Raw genomic sequence first — 19,976 nt, 5'->3', positions numbered from 1 at the left:
ATATTATTACTATTGTTTAGTGTCAATTTTATGATTGTCATTACTGGTGTTGCTTTAATTAAAAATATCATTACATCCATAAGTTTAATTCTTATACTATTTTCATAAAAACAACCAGTCTGGTTTAAATATTATATAAATAGTCTCTCTCTCTCTCTTCTCTCCCCCTTTCCACCGACCTCTCCTCGCTCTCTCCTCTCACCCCAACCAGTCAAGGGAGAGACCCATACCAAAGTTCTGCACAACCGATGGTCGCTAACCAAGGTATATATACCATCATGCATTGCACTCGGGCCGAGAGACTAGAGGCGGCAGAGCAGCGGGAACAGCCCGACCTGTCGCACAAACAAGTTTATTTCTACATTTAAAGCATTTCTTTCGTTTGCTTGTGAGCTCACTAGTCGTCTACATTGAAGTCACTATATAGTGAAGTAGGGGTTAGTGAATGAGTGAGTGGTTTCAGACACAGCCCCGTTCTGCTCGATTCTTTTTCTCTCCACAGTCACCAGAGTGTTTGATGGTTGTGGGAACTGTTGGGTTTCTCTACAATATTGTAGGTCTCTACCTTACTAAGTAAAGTGCCTTGAGATTAAACAATTTAATTAAATTTGATAGAAAAATAATAATGGCTGAATTCCATTTAGCTTTAAGTATCTTCAGACTCTTTCTTTTCAGCGTAGCACCTCCATTTTTTAAATTGTGGCATCGCTCTCAACAACAATCCCCACAAACGTCAGTATGGTTGAACTTTCTCTGGATTAACTACATTTCGACCCTTCACCAGTATGAATACACTAATGCCCAAAAGCTGCTTCCATTAATATTCAGCACAGAACTGGGAGACGAGTTCAATGTAGCCTTCTTTGATCATAACTTTGCTCATATCAGACTAATTCAGGCAGAATGTGTAGATGGAAGCTTGTGTTAAGACACTATTTTAAACACTAATGCATGAAAAAGCTTGGTATAAAAAAAAAGTTCCATTCCTAAAAATAATAATTAATCCTGCAATGGTGGCTAATGATAGATTAAGAAAACAATGGTCAGAATAGCACCACATGAGGTGTAAATATTCTTTAGAGTCACACAGACAAATAAAAGTGTATATATGTGAGGAAATAAAAACCAAATCCACGTTTTCATTAGAGAATGTCTGGTAAACACCTCCACGCATAAACTCCTCAGCCGCACTGGCTTCCTCAGTGGTTGTTATTTCCAGGCCCAGTAGATGTTGTTACCTCCATCAAAGAGGTTGTGTTTTAATTAATAGTGTTTGATTGTTGGTTTGTTCGTCAGCAGGATTATTAAAAAACTACAGAGCGGGTTTCCATTAAACTTTGCTGAAGAATGGGGCACGGGTCAAGAAGAAGCCATTCAACTTTGGTGCAGATCCAGACAAAGTTAACTTTCTAATATCATATTTTAGATAGGCCTCTTTTTTTTTTACATTTCCACCAGTTTGAAAAGGGAATCAGAATTAGGGACTGATATCTATGTGTGTCTACAATTTGGCAGAGGTATGTTCTCTACTGAGTGACTCTCTAGTTATACAGCTGTTTTTATAATAGATGAGAACATCTAAACAGACCTCAGTGTGTACAATAAGCGGAGTATCCCTTGAAGGATTTTAAGATGCATTTGTTTTGACGTCAGTGTCATCGACACTCAGCTCAACTTACACAATTACATTCATTGTGTCTTATCAGGAATAAGCAGTGAATATTGTATCAAAGCAAATCACACACGTTACACACAAACATGCTTTTTACATTCGCTTATACTCAAATTAAACAACTTCGGCCATGAAAACACACACACACACACACACACACCTCTAATGGTACTGTAGCTGCATCATTTCCCCTCAGTAATAGTAGCAATTAGACAGGCTGTATAATTACACTGTCCTCGTTATATAGTTAATTTCTGTAATTACAAATCGCACCAATAGTTTACTCCCTCTTTGTGTATCATCAAACACACACACACACACACACACACACCCCCCCCCCCCCCCCCCCCCATGGAAAAATCGTTGTATGACTCTATGCACATGTATGTTTACAGGTTTGGGCAGCACGCTCACATACACAGCAGCAGTAATTGCGGTTGCTAATAGAGGAGCAGATAATTGTCCTGGTCTGAACTGAATGTTTTGTGGCGTGGGGCGTCTCTGTGGGCGGGAGTAAGTGGGCAGATCAGACTGCTGAGGATTGCTTTTGACTGAAAGAGAGATGTGAGTTGAAACGTGGTTTGAAACGCGGTTTGTGTCCATTGGCAACACACATCAGCACATTTATCTCTGCTGTGTAATTTTCTTATAGGCCCGAGCTGCAGGAATCATCAGCGGAGAAATGATCCATCACAGCCATGTTTAATTTAAGTCTGCATACTTGCACGCTCCAGTTGTTTGTTTTATTTAAGCCGTTCACAAATTCTAACTCAGTCGACTACTTTCATGACAACTCGATGAAAGGTTTAAACAATGACAAATCCGTCCGCCCCGGACTGTAGCCAAGAGTTTTACAAATATTAAGCTTGTGAGTCTCAGACCAGACAGCAGCTAAAGGCCTGAAATGTTTTCATTATTGGGATTGTCATGTAAATTGAATTTAAATAAATGCTGTTTGCAGACCTCTCCATGTTGCCAGGAATGAAAAAGTGAAGAGAAAAGTGGACCATGATTCTTTTCATGGGCTAAAATCAATCAAATGTAAGTTTATTAAAGTCTCAAGTAAACTGCACTCAACCCATAGTATAAATGAAGAGTGTTAACCCCTCAGTTGACTGACATCCTCAGACAAAGTACATAGGACATGACCCCAGTGTCCACAGAAGTTTCAACGCCATTGTGTCCTACCAACTGTGTTCAGAGACGTTGCAGAACAAATTATAGATGCTACTTAATTCCACATAAGTCAAAGGAAAGATGTGATTAGATGCTAATTCACCTAGGGTGGCGCTGATTGACACAAAGACGAATCCACACAAGTTGACAACGTTGCACGAATCACAATTCTTTTTTAAATGCTTCATAAACATACAGAGACGAAAGTAGAAAAGGGAAAGAGACGGAACCCAGAAACACAGACACGCACCCACAGACGTGGTTGGTGCATCTACAGCCAATAGATTGGCTCTTTGGGAGATTACGCAAAAATAGTTGATTCCAATTTGTGCCAAAGAAATCTGATTTGTTCTTTCTTTTGAAGATGTTTCCCTTCATCTCACCTTTGCTGCAGTTGCCGCCACCCTCCATTAAAGGACTCCAGGGTGGGTCCCCCTGGCTGGCGAAGGTGCGCATGTGCAGGTAGCTGATGGTCAGCCGGATGACCGAGGCTTTGTCCAGCTGGCTGGTGATGGCGCCGGGCAGGGGCAACATCTTGGCCAGCTCAAAGAACTCGAAATTCTCCTTCCCCCGCCGTGACCGCGCCGCATTGCGAGACTTCTCCTTGCGCAGGTTCTGCAGGCTGTGGGCGGGAGGTGGGGTGTATTAATGGTGGACAGGACAAGGGGGGAGAGTGGCATGAAAGGGGAAAGATAGAAATAAAAATGGAAGAAATATATAAATGTGGGGGGGAGAAGAATGAACAAAGGGGAAGAGAAAATAGTCTGGATCAGCACTGTGTGTATGGATGGAGGACACTGGTAAGGCCACTTACTGACCACCTGTTGTTTGATTTGTGCTTTATATAAATGACCTGGTCATCAATCTAGAAAACTCATTTCATAAACACATATGATTGTAATAGGCTTCTGCAATTCAAGTGAAACAATCTCCATTCTTACCCATCTCTTGCAGATTGACCTGGTAATTACAGACAAACGCCCTCCTTCTATCTGGCAGAACAGAGTCCTAATAATGCCATTTGCTCTAAAATCTATATGTGAATTTACACAGACACACACAATCTCTCACTTTCCCTCTCTCCAACCCCCTTGTTCTCCCCCTCTCCCTCCCGCTCTCTCTCATCTGGTCCTGGGCTAGTGAGCTGAAGCCATGATTGAGGGATCAATAGGAGAGGGAGGGCCAGAGTGACAGAGGGGGGCCGGGGCTCAGGTAGCCTGTCTCTCTGATTGGGTATTGACTCTCCTCAATGAGGCCTGAGTGGTGGAATTATGTTGTCACAGCCACTTCACAAATTGTGTCGGTGCCGCACTGGAATAAAGTGTGTGTGTGTGTGTGTGTGCATGTGCATGTGTACGTGAGTGAGAATCAGAGCTGGAGGAGAAAGAACTGGCCTCTCTCCCTCAAGTGTGTATTGTTGATTTTCATCCTAAGAAAGACCACATGTAGTGTGTTTGTGTGTGTGTGTGTGTGTGTGTGAGAGCAAAAGTAAGAAAAACAAAGAAAAGCACTGCACAGCGTGTTTATATGTTTATATCTTAATCAGTTACACAGCCACGATCCCACTGCTGTTCTCTAATAAGGGAAAACAGTGAGTGTTTCTCTGGGTTTGTGTGTGTGTGTGTGTTTGTGTGTGTGTGTGTGTCAATATGTGTTGCGGTCTCACAACACTGCCAGCCTCTGTAACATCTCATTATTATACTGCCTCGACCCCAGCCACCAAGAACAATCAATACACACATTGATTCTGCTTAGTTTTTATATCCGCCTGTAAATGACCGGCCATTAATAATTCCAGCCAAATTTAGTTAATCTCCCAGTAAAGAGGGGGGGGGGGGGGGGGGGGGGGTTGGCAGGTGAGCAACAAAACAGGTTACATGTAGCACCTTCTGCATTGTGTCTCATTGATGGGAAATCCTTCTCCAGGCTGTCAGTGTGTGTGCACGTCTGTGAATACGTGGATTTCACCTTGCAGCGATTAATTCATAGGCATGCATGAAGGCTTATACAGTATCAACCTGTGCGTCTGTGCATGTGTGTGCGTGCCATGTGTCGTGTCTCACCAGGGCAGGGTGGGAGGCTTGGCCAGCAGTCCTTGTAGAAAATCCCACTCCACGCTCACACACTTCCCTTCGCTGACGAACGGCATGGTCGCCATCCTTCTCCCAATCACGTGCCGCCGCTGCCGTTAACGAAGGCTCTGATTGGCCGAGGATGTGACAGACTCAGACCTGGAGACCCACGGCAGAAAGCAGAGGAAGAGGAGAAAGAGAAAAAGAGTTGTTATGCGACATGCTTCAGCGAGACTTTAATTAGCAAACATCACAATTTATTTAACAATCAGCTTCTATTCTACAGTCAATTTCAAAATAATTCGTAGGTCTAGAGTGAGCATGAAGAGTTTCTCTAAATAAAGTTAAACTATAATGGCAATCAATAGATACGCCACGATCCAACAGTCCCCCTAAGAAACCACATTGACATTCACTAGATCCAGACTTCACTCATAGATATCAATACCCGAAATCGAGATTCATGAATTATTCTGAGAAATCAATGAAAATGTCCAAAAAATGTCATCGTTAAAGAAAAGAAAATCCCGATCCACACCCAAAATGTTATGGGTTTTGTCTCGAGTAATGGCAATCGTTTTTTGCGTAATCCTGCTAAATGGTAACTGTAAAATACACCCTAAAAAAATACAGATTTACTTGAATGAAAACCCATCTTGTAATTTCTTACTTCATCAAAAAAGAAAGGAAAAAAATAAGAAAGACAGAAACACGGAAAATTAAGAAAGACAAAGAATGATGAAGTTGATAGAAAGTGATTAGCTGCTGTATTTCTGCTCATAAAGTTCAGTGAATGATCTCAGAGTTAAAGACATGAGACAAAACACTGAGCGTCCTCTGAACTCATAATCGTCTCTAAGGATGAGACACATCATGTCGTCCGCCTCCTGCTCGCCTCCATCACCTCCCTCCTGTAGAGGAAGTTGCCAATATTCCTCCCTGCTCCTCACCCGATTCCCACCCTCCTCCTCTTCCTCCTCCCCTCTGTGCTGTGTTGACATTTAAAGGCCTGGTGTGGCCCCGAGCACCACGGTGTCATGCCCTTGGGCCTGAGATGCCCTCTCTCCCTCTCTCTTACTGCTGCTCGCTCTCTAACTGTCTCTCTCTTTGGCCCGGCTGGGTCAGCACAATCAAGTCAGTGGAGCTTTGCAGAGCGGGCCAGTAGAAATGGATAATGTCTCCAGCTTGAGCATGGTTATGCTGACCTTGGCTAAGAGGGGTCGGCCGAGGCTGGGCCGGATTGGCAGATATCGTTTCGCAAATCCAAGGCTAAAACAGCTAAATCATTAATTGAATGAAACATTCAGCAACATTATGGCATGAAAACGTCTTGGATCAGTTTCAAGAGGCAGCAGAGTCCACGAGGGATTCAACAAAAAGAGAACAGTTGTTGAAAGGGGAGAACAGGTCATTCGCGTAGCTTTAGTTTTATTCTGGACTCAGGCAGAAATAATGAAGCAAAAAGTAAACCAAATATTATGTTTTTTGTTTAAATGGTCCTGGGATCTGTGAGAAAGAGATTGATCAGTGGACACAATGTTTGTGCTTATACATTGAATATTTACTTTCTCCTTCAACCAGGCAGAACCATAGACTGTTTATAAAGATGGACGAAGTGTCTCCACTTCCTACCACTCTCCAGCAATGAAGCTGGATACCACCGCTGCCATCTTGTGCATTTGAAACAATGAGTTTTAAATTGAGTATCGGAGAAGCCTTGTCATGCTGATACACACGCTCGACCAATCAGGAGTCAGTCGCAGCTGTCAATCATGACGTTTCATCCCGTTTTTATAGCATAAAATAACTAGTTAAACTAATCTTACTGGGAAAAATTGTGAACATTTATGGGTGTGATAAAAATAACCTAAGAATGACAGAGACCATACAAAAAACTGTATTTGACGTGTACTTTGAGATCTTTGGTTTGGTCCGTGTCCCATCCACTAAGACGGAGGAGGCAGGACTTAGGATCTATACTGCAGCCAGTCACCATCTTTACATAGAGACTATGTGCAGAGCTCAAAGAGTCTACACCCTGAGCTCAGCAGCTCTGAACTTGCACAATGCACAATGACAACGCTAACATGCTAATATGTAGCAGGTATTAAGTTAACTGTGTTCACCAATATATTTTTCCAAAGTCTTAATACCAATGAACATTTACCTCGATGAAGAAGCATATAAGCTAATGCTAACGTTTTTTGGAAAAACACATTAGTGCAGGAGTAATTGCAGCTTGATTAATTAGAGTTTCTAGCACATGATTGATCGTTAGAGTAATTATCTTGCTGCATTATCAGTTGTTGCTGTTGTTTATTACACGGGATTCAGAGAATTAAAGAAAAATAATCAACCTGCTTATTTGCTATATCGGGTTAAATTGCCAGGCCTATTTTTCACCTTTCCTCAGGACACTTAGAAACAACAAAAACAATGGCGGCTACATACTGGTTTGGTTTGGTTAGCACGGCTATGTTTCGGACTAAATGTAGCATCGCTTCACCACATCCACACACGCTGCTTCACCCAATATTACTTGAACCGCAGCGTTCTTCTCTGGTATTTGACGGATCACTGATTTGGACTTTATCGCCACCTACTGGCCCGACATACTTGTTTGAGCCTTTGAAGTTGTTTCTGTGTTCTAGTCTCTACACAGATATTTAGTAAAACCAAAGATACGTGGATGTGGGAAAAATATCCGTTAAAAAAATATTCCCAGTAGTGAAGATAAGGCCTTACATTGACAGAATATTTTGTCCTATATGAAAACCGGGATGTCTTCCCGTCAGCCTGACAGTCCTCCTTCCAGAGACTCTGGTGAAGAGGAGACGGGGTCGAGCACAGAGCAGAGCACCTCTGTCTAACAGCTTCACCTCTGTCACCTCTCCTCGCTCACCTGGATAAATGCACTACATGCCAAATTAGACTGTGCACGAGAGGACACAGCGATCAAAAGGAGACACAAATTTTCACACAAACCCACATGGCCGCCTCTTTCTCCCCCATCTCATATCTGTATGTTTATCTCTTAATTGACCCTATCTGCGCTTATCTAATCTCCCCCTCCTATCTTTCCGTCTCCACCTATCTCTCCATCTCTCCCTGCGTCTCCCTCTATCTGGACAGACACCGGGGCGTAATGGACAGGGGCCTCCACAGTAATTATTCAATCAGCCTCATAACCTTGTCGCAGGTTGGAGCGGCCCATTAATGCATTCACCCAAATGGACCCCGCCACTTTGACTGCTAATGCTCGGGCTAGCTAGCAGCACAACAGGCTGAATGTCAGAGGTGTCATGGAGACCGGGAGTGTGACACGTTCCCATCAATGGAGCCGAGTCGACTCGTGATGAATGGAAAAGGAAAGTGTGACTTCTGAGAGCGCAGAGGGGACGACTTCAGCGCGCCCACGGCCGTGGAGATCAACCTGCATCAAGTGTGACCGCAGGTGCTGCCGATGTGTTGCTGCAGTGCTACATATTCATAAGTGTGGCGTACTTGTGTGTACACGAGTGTGTGTGTTTGGGACCCCGACCCTATAGAGCCGTGCTCTTCTTGGCACGGTCTCAACATCAGCACAGAGGAGGGCACTGCGGCGAGCGCTCCCAGCCACTGTTTGCCGTGCGTCGCTCTCTGGCTGCTCGCTTGGCTCCCGCTCTGTTTATTTTCAGCAGGGACATTTAATTAGGGCCTCCAGCTGTCAGAGGTTCGTTAGCGTGCCCCTCCCCTCCCCGAGCCACCCCTCCCCTCGGGGAGTCAGGGGCATCAGGCAAATGAACACATTTAAGTCAAAGAGCACGCAGAGAGACAATAGCCCCGCTGCCATGCCACCACCTCCCCTAGGTAGAGACATGGTTGTTTTATGCCTCATCTCCCCGGCCCCTAGGGCCCAATACGGAACCTGGCCAAGACTGTGAATGTGGAGGTGGAGGCAGAGGAGCCCTCACAGCCCACTGGAGACAACGTGCACGCTGCGATCGTGCAAAGGTGAAGAGCACGATGGAGCCCGGCGATGCACAGTTTACAAGAAAAAGAGAACAGCTCCAGGTCTGAGGGTTTTTATGATTCTTTTGATGTCCTCTAAAGTACTGCAAATCTGACAGCGATATATGCGCCTGCATGTAGAAAACCCTTTCCCAGGTTTCTATCCTGTGCATTTTGATAAACTCAAGAAATTACAAGGCAGTTTTCTTGCTCTGACATTTTAGGGGGTATCCTGGTAGCCGGGGGATAAATATGCAAAAACTGTGATCGTATCGTCTCTGAAGTTTACAACATGCGAGCTGCAATTTGTAACACATCCTCTCCCCAGCATTTACATGAACATGCACAAGCCCCATATGACAAACGTTAACAATTTGAGATATTTGCAACGTTTCCATATTTAAAGTTCTAGGGAGGAAAAACATGCCCACAAACTACTATGAGTTTAGCAGCAGCTGGTAATTCCCAGGGTTTACTGGGAGTACTGGTTTTACTTAATAAACCCTTGTTAATGACAGTTAACAGAGGTCTCTCCCTCTTTCTCCCTCATCCATCTTTAACTATCACCTACCAGAGGTAAAAGTGGAGCACAGGTTCGACAGCGATGTAAGATATTCCTGTGAATAATATTTGATCTAACAGAAGAACAGAGACAGTTCAATATCGTGGAAGATGTAGAAAACATGGTGGGTAATAACATGGACAGAATACTTGATGTAGCTAGTTTTCTATCTCGCCTTTCATGTTGTTGAGTAGTTGTAAATGAGCGTCTGGAGCATCCAGGGAGATGAAGTTTGGTATTCTGGTTGGAGGGCTGAAAACTACTTATCATGCATTACGGCCCGGGTTGGACCTCAGGATTTGGAAGTCAAAAGACTTTTTAATGTACAATTTTTCAGCCGCTGATCAATCGACAGCTGCTGGACATGAAGATCTCTCTGCCTCCTCTCGCTCAGTATTCCACAGTCTGACTCACTCGGCATTCTGCTTCCGTATCAGAGCGCCGGCTGCGGATGACCTTGACGACTCTGGATCATTCCCAACCCAAGGTTCTCTCCAACTCTCAAGGGCCTTGGCGTCAGCCCCCCCGCCCTCGTCCATGCCTCTCCCATCATCCTCAACACCCCCCTCATCTCTCCTAACCCCCTCTTCGCTCCACCCTGGCCCCTGCCTGGGTCATTAATTATCTAATGGAATCAATACAGTGTTAGATTGGACCAGAGTGACCCCACCCGCCCCCAGGTATCTCCGCGATGATGAGGAGGATGAGGAGGGTTTGGAGACAGTGTAAAGGAATGATGATAACAGCTTGTTTGAGAGATCCAGCAGCGTGCAGTCAGCGCGGACCGTCCCTAAACTGGAAGAATACAGAATAAAGAGATCGGCGATAAATAAATTATTAGAGAGGGGGAGAGGGGGGTTGACAGAGACCGGATGGGGGATGGAGAGAGCATAAGTAGAGGCGGAGGGAGGCAAATCAGACAGTAAGAGAGAGGGAGTGAGAGAGAGAGAGAGAGGGAGAAAAATGATGGACGGATAAAGACGTGGTTGGGGGGAAAAAAAGGGAGAGAAAGAGATTTGCTAATGTTCACCCTAGGTAATCAATATCTTTGTCCTCCTCTTTTATTACAGAGAGCTTTGGTGAGCAGGCTTTGATGTCCACTCCTCACGGGCGTGAAGCTACGCACAATCCAATCCATGCCTGTCATAATTATCATCTGCCTCGGCCTGAATACATCCACAAAAGAAACCCTCCACTTCACCTGCGTGGTTTTTACTATGAAGTTGAAAGAGCTTTTGCACAGAACCTCGAATATTTACAGTGTTTACGAGATGAGTTACCTATTTTTCTCAGAATTGGTGTCCAGTGATTTTCTCAAACTGTTTTTTTTTAATGTCTGGCTCAGCATTACAAGTGAATAAAAAGTGTAATAACTAGATGGATGCAGACTTTATTGCAAAAGATGGCATTTTCTGTAAAGATCATAACTTATTTATCGGGACTTCATCTCGAATTTTATTGAAGAGACAGAATAAACAAAATGATATAAACAGAATTGTAATATAAAAAATATACAAACACAATTTTTATGATTTCTTTTTTTTACTATTACCATCTTAAATAACCTAACCATGTATCAAAACTTGTAAAGTAAATTCTGGGGTTGAGTTTTAATGGTTTGGGCATGAAGCTGAAAAAACAAGGTGATAGTACATTTCCACTTCAATAAGAAGAATTGATTAAGATATTTCATCAGAGAAAATTATAAAGTATAACTACAAGTGCAACGCATCTGAAAGTATTGATCGATCCAAATAGCAAACATAAGAAGTTAACTGTCCCTGACCCTTATATCTCTTCTTAAAAGAATAAAATAGGCCAAGACCAAATAATAGCTGCAATCTATTCTGAGGTTAAACACCTCGACCTCTTTGTAAGGCAAGGCTTAAGGTGGAAAGTAGGACTTACAGGAACGTCGATGAAAAAGAAGGAAACTCTTATTTTGAGCACAACAGGAATGTTAATGTGCTTACGCGTTAGCAGAACACTGGTAATAGTCGTATATATAGTGTTTCTTATTTAGTTTTTCCAAAATGAGTGAAAGTTATTAGTGAGGAGACACAAAAGGTAGAACAGAGACAGAAAGTTCGGTCCTCCGCCTGCGGAAGAGTCGGCTAAGTGGATGCAGCTCTCTGTATAAGGCTGAAGACAGTAAATCCACTCCTGCAGGCAGAGACCACATCAGCACTGACCTCCAAATAACCACAGGCCAAAAGAACAGCACACAGGGTCACACACTCCCTCCAACACACACTTACTCACGCACACACAGTCTGTGCACAGGATGCCAGGACTTGAAAGCACACTCTCGTTCCAGACCCCAGCGCAGAGACGTCCACATGTTAATACAGACAGATCAATTAGCATGGTGCAAATGTCAGAGTTCAGAGCCGAGTCAAACTCGTGATAAAAGTTTCACAAGTTGTGTAGGTGTCTCTCAACACACTGGGGAGAACGAGGATACTCGCTGGCCTCATACTGTATTCACACACACGAAGGGCCTGGAGTTTATTCTTTGTTTGAATGATATTATTATTATTATTATTATTATTAGTATTAGTATTAGTTCTGCTTTACGTCACAGCAGAAACCATAGAAGAGAAGAGACGGGGTTAAGTGAGTGTGAGGGAGATTTGCAGAAAGTGGATGCATATACATTGAGTGCACGTCACTGAGAAACTCCTTGTTGTGTTGGAGTGAGTGACTGAGTGAGTGTGAGTGTGAGTGTGTGTGTGTGTGTGTGTGTGTGTGTGTGTGTGTGTGTGTGTGTGTGTGTGTGTGTGTGTGTGTGTGTGTGCATGCACAGGCTGGCGGATCCCTTCAGGCCGGTGTGTGAATGACAGCGGGGGGTTATGTAAGGAGCCACAGCGGGGCCGGAGTGGACAGTCCGACCGGAGATCAGGTCAGCAGAGTGTGACACTAAACACATCTCCCTGACACCACGCTGACACCCTCTGTCACAGACCCACACACTGTCTGTCAACGCTCCTCACACTCACACACGCGCGTGCACGGCGAGAGCAAGGAGTGTGTGAGCGGCTGTCTGTCAACAGCAGACACTGACCACCTTAGTGTGTGTGAGTGTGTAAAAGAGCAACAGAGAGAGACAAAAATATCAAGAGAGGAAGAGGAAGGGAAGGAGAGGACTGCGTCCACCTGAGAACTTGAGTAGAGTCACGTAAAGTGACTGCTGCTGTCGACCAACCAGGATAAAATCAGACATTTAAATGAGTCGCAGAACTTTTCCTTTTTTGTCATGTTCGGTGACTTTTGTGCATCTGAATTTAAGACGTTTACTTAATAACGTGATCACTACTTAAGCACTAAAGAATTTAGCAATAACACAAACAAGCACATAATGACGCTCGAGACATCCAACTACCTTTAATTACACTTCCTTCCTCCGCCTTCGTGTTGTGTGCAGCCTTTGGACGTAACGCTTTCTTTCGAACATTTTTTCAATTTTGTAAAAAAAAAAGATCAGGGTCTGTCACACAGTTGCTGTTCGTGTTGGCATGAGCCGCAGCCCCTTAAATCCAAAAGGAGAAACCTGCGTCTGGGTCTAATAAAAAAGGCCTGAAGGCAGGTCACGACCAAAGCATCCTGCACATGCGAGAAGTGAAACGGATGGAGAGGGCTTATTGGCTCAGAGGGCCGGGGTATAAACTGTACCATGCACATGCGATGACACGGTCTGACCCCGTGTCCTGTCAGCGTTTCTGTGCAAACTTAAGAAATACCCCCCCAAAAAATATTCTCTGGTATTTGGTTACTTAAAAACTGCCCTGAATCAGAATGTGAGTCTAAACAGTAACTCTTTATTATCGTAACATTCTGACGCCGCGCCCTGACACCTGAGAGAGAGATGCTGAGCTGCAGGTAGTTACTTGGAGTGAATTTATCTGAAACACCTGTTTTCTCAGCAGGTGTGTGTGTAAATGATGGTGTTGGTGGAGCAAGGAACACGGCACGGTTTATAGCAAACATAGATTTTGGAGTGACGTTCAGGGAGCGCGTGCAAAATAAACAGTCGACACAAACATCTGCACATGGAGAGAGGCAGATGTGCAAGCAGGAAATCATAAAAAACACCCTTAATATATTTTCTCTTCGACATCATGGGGAAAAAAAATAGTGGCACTATTCTAACTGTTTGACTTTTAGTTCAAAAGTCCAAAATAAGAATACCTGAAAAATTATGACAAAACAAAACCTGTGGACACTGAAATCCTTATGTGACGGTTTGATGTTGTTATTGACGTTGGAGCAGCAGCGAACACAGTCACAGTCATCACAGGCGTCGCCACAGGCACGCTGCCAATGTGGACCACCTGCTGCAAGCACCCTGAAGCCAGCACACGTTACTAAGCCAGTAAACTGTGACCAATTCCTCCTCTGCAGGTGGAGACGGACACGCAGCCGCTCACTCTCTGCGCCTCTATGTGCCCAACTCCAACACACACACGCACACACACACACACACACACACACACACACACACACTCACACACACACTTTAGGCTTTATCAGGAAGTGGAGGTCCATTATTACTCCGGTCATTCAGCACAGAACATACACGTTTATAATTATTTGTCTTATCTGAAAAAGCAAAGGCTGGAGTGTTTGGCAGTGTTTTGTCGGTTTAACTAAACGGATGAAATGCTCAAAGAACTTGTGTAAGAAGCGATAACGATGCCTTCAGGGGAGAACAAACATTCAGTCTAATTATCCGATCAAATGAAACGCGTCGATATTCCTTGATAGCAAAGCTTTAATCTACACTTCTATGTAGAGGTAAACACGTCAATTTGTGTGTTTTTCTGGAATTAAATGTAGATTTAATCGTTCAGTCAAAACAGAAATTAAGCGACCAAATCTAAAATACAGCTCCTCATTCTGAATTACATTTTGTGGTTTGTCTTTTAAGGAAAAACATGATTTGACTTTTATATTACTGGTAATTTTATCAGTTGCAAATTTAATAAATATGAAACATTAGGGTTTCTGTCCTAATTGAGACACAGCTAAAAGTTCTCACCACACCCTGATATTCTATCTCAGGTGAAGTAATTCAGGATTAGATTTCTACAAAATACAATAAGACTTTGTCAATCCATCTCCATCATGATTTGCAAAATAATAAGTGAAGCAACAGATTAAAAATTAAGATCAGTGTTAATCTGACAGCAGGAATCTGACTTCAGGTGTCTGTGAGGAAATCAAAAGAGACTGGCAAAGTGTGTTTACACTACTGCATGTGTGTACAAGTGTGAGAGTGTGTGTGTGTGTGTGCTGACCGTAACTTGTCAGATTATCTACTCACCTGACGGACATTTCCAGCTTTCAGTCTGCTGCTGTTGATCTGATCCACTTTGTCTCTCTCCTCTTCTTCCTCTCTTCTTCTCCTCCTCCTCCTCCTCCTCCTCTTCTCCGGTGCCCCGTCTCTGCCCTGGCAGTGTCCCCCCTCCACCACCTCCTCCTACTCCACCAGCACCTCAGGCTTAAACACAGCAAACAGACACGGTGCGTGTGAGCCAAGGGGGCTGGGACAGGGGCAGCGTCAATCCCCCTCACTTTCACAAAAGCCGTGGCCGCGCTGCCGGACACATCATGGACTCCCGTAGCAAGAGTGTGTGTGTGAAGGAGAGAGAGACAGTGAGTGTCCGTGTGTGTGTGTGTTTGTTTGTGTGTGTGTGTGTGTCTGTGTGTGAGTGGGGCTAGATGATGTAGCTCTCCTTGGCTCTCAGACTCACTTCACTAACACTCTGCTCCGCTGCCTCTTGGAGATGGACTCGGATTAGGACACAGCCAGTGTGAGAATCTCTTTCTCGCTCTCTCCCTCTCCCTCTCTCACTCCATCTCTCTTGCTCCCTCTCTCGCTCCCTCTCTCTCCAGCCGACATGCTCCCTCCCACCCTTCCTCTCTCCCGCTCACTCATTCACTCTCCTCGCTGAGCTTCTTTCTTTTCATTTCCTCTTGGGAAAGCCGTGCACACCAGTTGTCTCTGCCTTCAGCTGCTCCCTCTCTCTCCCTCCCTCTCTCTCTCCCTCTCTCAGTCACTAGTAAATATAAAAGGCATGCTTGTACAGCCCCTCGCCTCAGTCTCTCTCCGGCTCTCCCTCCCTAACTCGCTGTGTCTCATGCTTTCGTTTACCCCCACCTCTCGGTGCCCCCCTCACTTTCTTTCTCACTGTCAAAGCTGCCTTTCAAATGCTGATTAGCAGCCGGAGAGAGAGAGAGAGAGAGAGAGAGAGAGAGAGAGAGGGGGGAGAGAGAGAGAGAGAGAGCGGAGGAGAGCGAGCGAGAGAGGGAGGATGACTGAAACAAGTGAGAGATTCCATCACATCCCAACGTAAACTGTGACTCCTGTCGGCCCCCCCCCCCCCCCCCCCCCCCCCCCCCCCCCCACACACACACACTTGTTTTTGCCACTTGGGAGGACACAGCATTGACTTATACGAATTCCTGCAGCCTAACCCTCAACTGAAAAAAATACCTCACGTTTAACATTGTGGAGAACATATTTCTCATAATTAAATAGCATAAAAATAACAATTTCAATAACAATTCTAGTTTTCCCTCCTCATTTTCAGTTGTTGTTTCTCAGCCTCAGGGAAATGTTACCAGATCATTTAGACAGTTTTCTGATCCGTTCAAGGTTCAGAGTTCAATGTTTTAATTCATGTTAAACCTACACCAGTCTTCTTCCACTATTGAAAATGATGACTGATTGACTCTACAGGTTTAGGAACAACTCGGTACACATACATAAGGAGAACATTTCTCAACTATTGTCCTTAAATGGAGAGAAAAAGTAGCGTCTTATTTCTACACGTGTAAAAGTACAGAAGTCTAAAGAGCAAAGTAAAGTTAAGCCAAAGATCTCATTATACAGAAAATATGATAAGATTACTATTAACAGTAGAGGTAGAGCAAATAGAGTCCAATGGATTTTCCGATATATATTGGCCGATACAAACCTTTCGCAGACATATGGTTGTATGTCTATCGATATATGCCCAATATGAAAAATGTGATCTTAGAGAAATAACACAATTGTTGTAGAGTTCAGTATTTGAGTCGAATATTAGTCTGTAAAGTAACAATAGTTATTAAACAAGCTAAATCCCTTTTCTCTGTAATGTAGTGGAGTAATTATATGAAACAGCATGATGCCAGATTGCTCGAGCTTACTGTCCGACTGGCAGAGTCCCCTTCTCTCAAAAGCACCAAAGATGGTTTAATTCTCACTGTAAGTCAATCAGCTAGGATCTTAAGATGCTTCTGGGAGACAGGGCCAGGATGTTGTTTTTAAAGATTTCTCTACAAAACAACCCTCTGCCTTTTCATAACATATCTCTACCATTGAGCCATCCTGTGATATTAATGCAGAGGCGGCAGCTTTCAATTAGGCCTGATTGGTCTTTCAAGTGTTACTTCACCATTAAGTTTTGACCGGCGTGGGAATTCAAAAAGTGCCTGGGAGGCGGAGCTAACACACACACACACACACAACACCCCTCCACGCACAAACATACACAACATACTTGCTAAAGCTCAGTTATCTAGGTTTTCTAGTTATACGCGACGGCTCCAGTAGCAGCACACACACTTTTTTTCGACAGTAATCTCACCTGAAGTAAAGGCTTCTCAAATCCGGGGTTTAATGACGCCCCAGACCAAGGTGGTCCCGAGTCAGGCTGAAACAGCAGAGACGATACCACGTCTGAGGAGCGGCGTGGTCCCTCGCCCTCGAGCCTTTTATAAATTTGGTAATAAATGTGATTTTAAAACCAGAATTAATTACCCGGGAACAGCCTAATAATTTAGTTTACAACTCAAAAACACAATAAAGTTTGCAGCATCACTTTGAACATAAGAAGAAAAACTTGTTTAAAGTGGACTTATGGGTTAAATTTTGATATTGAGATGATATTTTCGAGGGTCTACCTTTACTTTAGAATTACTAAATGTTGATGGAAGCCTCTATAAAATTAATGGTCTGCAACATTTAACGGTCCGCAGCCTTCCAGTGAAATAGTCTATAAAGTTGCATTAAATAAAAACCAGAGTACGAGTGCCTCAACATAACACCAGTCCTTATAGGTTTTTATATTCCACTGTATGAACTGTGTGCACAACCTTTAGAGTCAACATGTGCTCAGACCCACAGCCACATAAACACACAGAAAAACAACATATATACGATCACAGATCCACACGCACACACATGCAAGCGAATACGTGAACAAATAATCACACTCAGAGACTCACTGAAGTACTCTCTCTCTCTCCCTCCCTCCCTCCCTCCATCTCTCCCTCCCTCCTCTCCTCTGTTCGTTCCCCTTGCCCTCAAACACTACTCAGAATATTGATACATCACTCCCTCCTCCTTTTTCTCTCTCTCTCTCTCTCTCCGCCTCTCCCCCCCTCTCTCTCTCCCTCCATCACTCACTTTCTCTACTGAATACTGATAGGCTGTCTACTCCGTGGTCTGAGTTTCAAATCTCTTTCTCTCTCTCCCTCCCTCACGCTTCCCTCCATCGCTGCACCCGCTACGGCAGGAGAAAAAAAAACCCAGCAACATAAAGGAGGAAACAGCAGAAGTTAATGCACTGAGGTAGACATAAATTCACTTAAGTACCATTTCAGATTATGTCAAGCTAAAAATGGGCTTAACATTGTGGAGAGGAGGGTGAAGGGGGGGAGGGGGGGGGGGTGACAGAGGGAGAAAAGTGCCGCTTTTGGTCGGCGGAAACTGGCCGAGCGGCTCGCAGCACCGTGGTGAACAGGCAGCCGGCAACAAAGGGGGAAAGACGTGTGAAAAGTTCAGGCAAATGAAGACGCATTCAGTGTTTCTCTTTTTTTTACTCCTCCTGGGTCTGACTCCCACCCTCCCGTCTCATTGTTGGGCATGTCGGCTGTGGCGCGGCCGAGGGGGAGAAGAAGGGAGTGAATGAGGTCGTCAAAGAGTCCCAGCGAGCCCCCTCCACTTCACACACACACACGCACACGCACACACACACACACACACACACACTCAAGAGCTTGAAACAACTGAGAGCAGGAGACGGTGACAATAAGAGAAACAGAAAATGTCCTGCTTTTCTCAATCGGATGGGAAGGTGGAAGGACCTTTCAGGGTGTTTGTGTGTTTAAGTGTGTGTAAGTGTAAGTGTGTGTCTGCATGGGTAACAGAGTTTGTGTGTGTGTGTGTGGGTTAGTGTGTCTCGTCTCTTTGGAGGAGGCTTTCTGTCTGCATTAGAAGTGCAGCGCGTCTGAGACACTGGGAGAGGGAGTATGTGATTTTGTCCTCCAAGTCTTCCCCAGGCGTCCTTGAAGAAGACTTGCAGGGAATATCTGACTGTGAGTGTGTGTGTGTGTGTGTGAGTGTGTGAGTGTGTCTGTGTGTGTGTGAGTGTGTGAGTGTGTGTGTGTGTGTGAGAGCGCTCTCAGGCGTGGTTTAGAACCGGAGGCTTGCCTCGCGGAGAGGTATTACAGGTGTTCCCTTCACAACCCAGGGTGCTCTTCGAAGTCACACAAAACCACAACCTGAGGCTGATGGAGAATTAATGTGATGAAAATGAAAAGTAATTGAATCAAGTGGGTAAATTAAAAAATAAATCATTAGTCAGTGCTTATGTGTGTTTGTGATGCGTGTGCATCAGCACATGCATGTGGAAGGGCGTGTGACGGCGGCTGCAGGCAGCGAGACGGTCACACCCACGTCTGACCTTGTTTCCCTGCCTGTCTACAGATGCTATTGGTTGTGGTCGTTCAGTGTATCGACTGAAATCTGCCTTCTCAGAGACTCACTTCAAACGATCCAGTGACAGAAGACATGTTTCAAAACTTTAACATCTTTAGAGTGGAAATAACATATTCAAACTTCCTCAATTGAAAGGAAAGATTCTGAAAAATGGAAAAAACTTTTTTCCTCATCATTAAGAGTTTTGTACTCCCTCATATCGCCCTGACTACTTCAATAAAGATCTAATGCCAACTTATTTGCCGATCAAGTATTGTATAAGGTCTTATCTCCTGCTGGTACAAACTGGAGAATATGGATAAAATAAGAGGAAGAGAACTAATTGGTCTGATGTGTAAATACTGTGTAATCTTTATTTTCAGTCTGTGAGCTTGTTACTGGTTTTTCAGGGATCACAGGTCACTGCTGTTTACTCAAACACACAAAAGCTGAGGTCACTAAACAATACAGGGAACAGCTCCAGTCAGTTTCAGGTTTGAGACTGATCAGATTTATAACCACAGACTCTCTGTGAAACCTGGCCGACTCCTTCACAGCTAAAACACACTGCGAGTGTGCGGTGAATGAAAATGAAGCCGCTCTGCTGAAATGCTTCCAAAAATAAACCAGACGATATCAGACACATGCACACATATTTACATTTGATCCAAACATACTGTGTCTTAATCTATGGATCACACAAAGAATAGCCACAGGCTTTTTTCTACGGACAACACCGTGTCAGTGACATGTCTG

General features: G+C 44.2%; 1 protein-coding gene across 1 annotated transcript in view; it reads right to left on the bottom strand.

Annotated features, from left to right (window-relative positions):
- npas1 (neuronal PAS domain protein 1) overlaps positions 1-19,976 on the bottom strand; it is a 74,488-nt gene that overhangs the window by 23,682 nt on the left and 30,830 nt on the right. The window contains exons 4-6 of the mRNA XM_053423636.1: positions 14,796-14,972; positions 4,912-5,079; positions 3,232-3,470 (exon numbers count right to left, since the gene is read on the bottom strand). Coding sequence (XP_053279611.1) covers positions 3,232-3,470; positions 4,912-5,006 — 334 coding nt within the window. The 5' untranslated portion in view covers positions 5,007-5,079; positions 14,796-14,972. The remainder of the gene's footprint in view (positions 1-3,231; positions 3,471-4,911; positions 5,080-14,795; positions 14,973-19,976) is intronic.

The sequence above is a fragment of the Pleuronectes platessa genome, chromosome 5 (assembly GCF_947347685.1).
Source record: "Pleuronectes platessa chromosome 5, fPlePla1.1, whole genome shotgun sequence".
NCBI lineage: Eukaryota > Metazoa > Chordata > Actinopteri > Pleuronectiformes > Pleuronectidae > Pleuronectes > Pleuronectes platessa.
The sequence above is the reverse complement of the archived record's forward strand: the minus strand, read 5'-3'. Positions and strand labels throughout refer to the sequence as shown.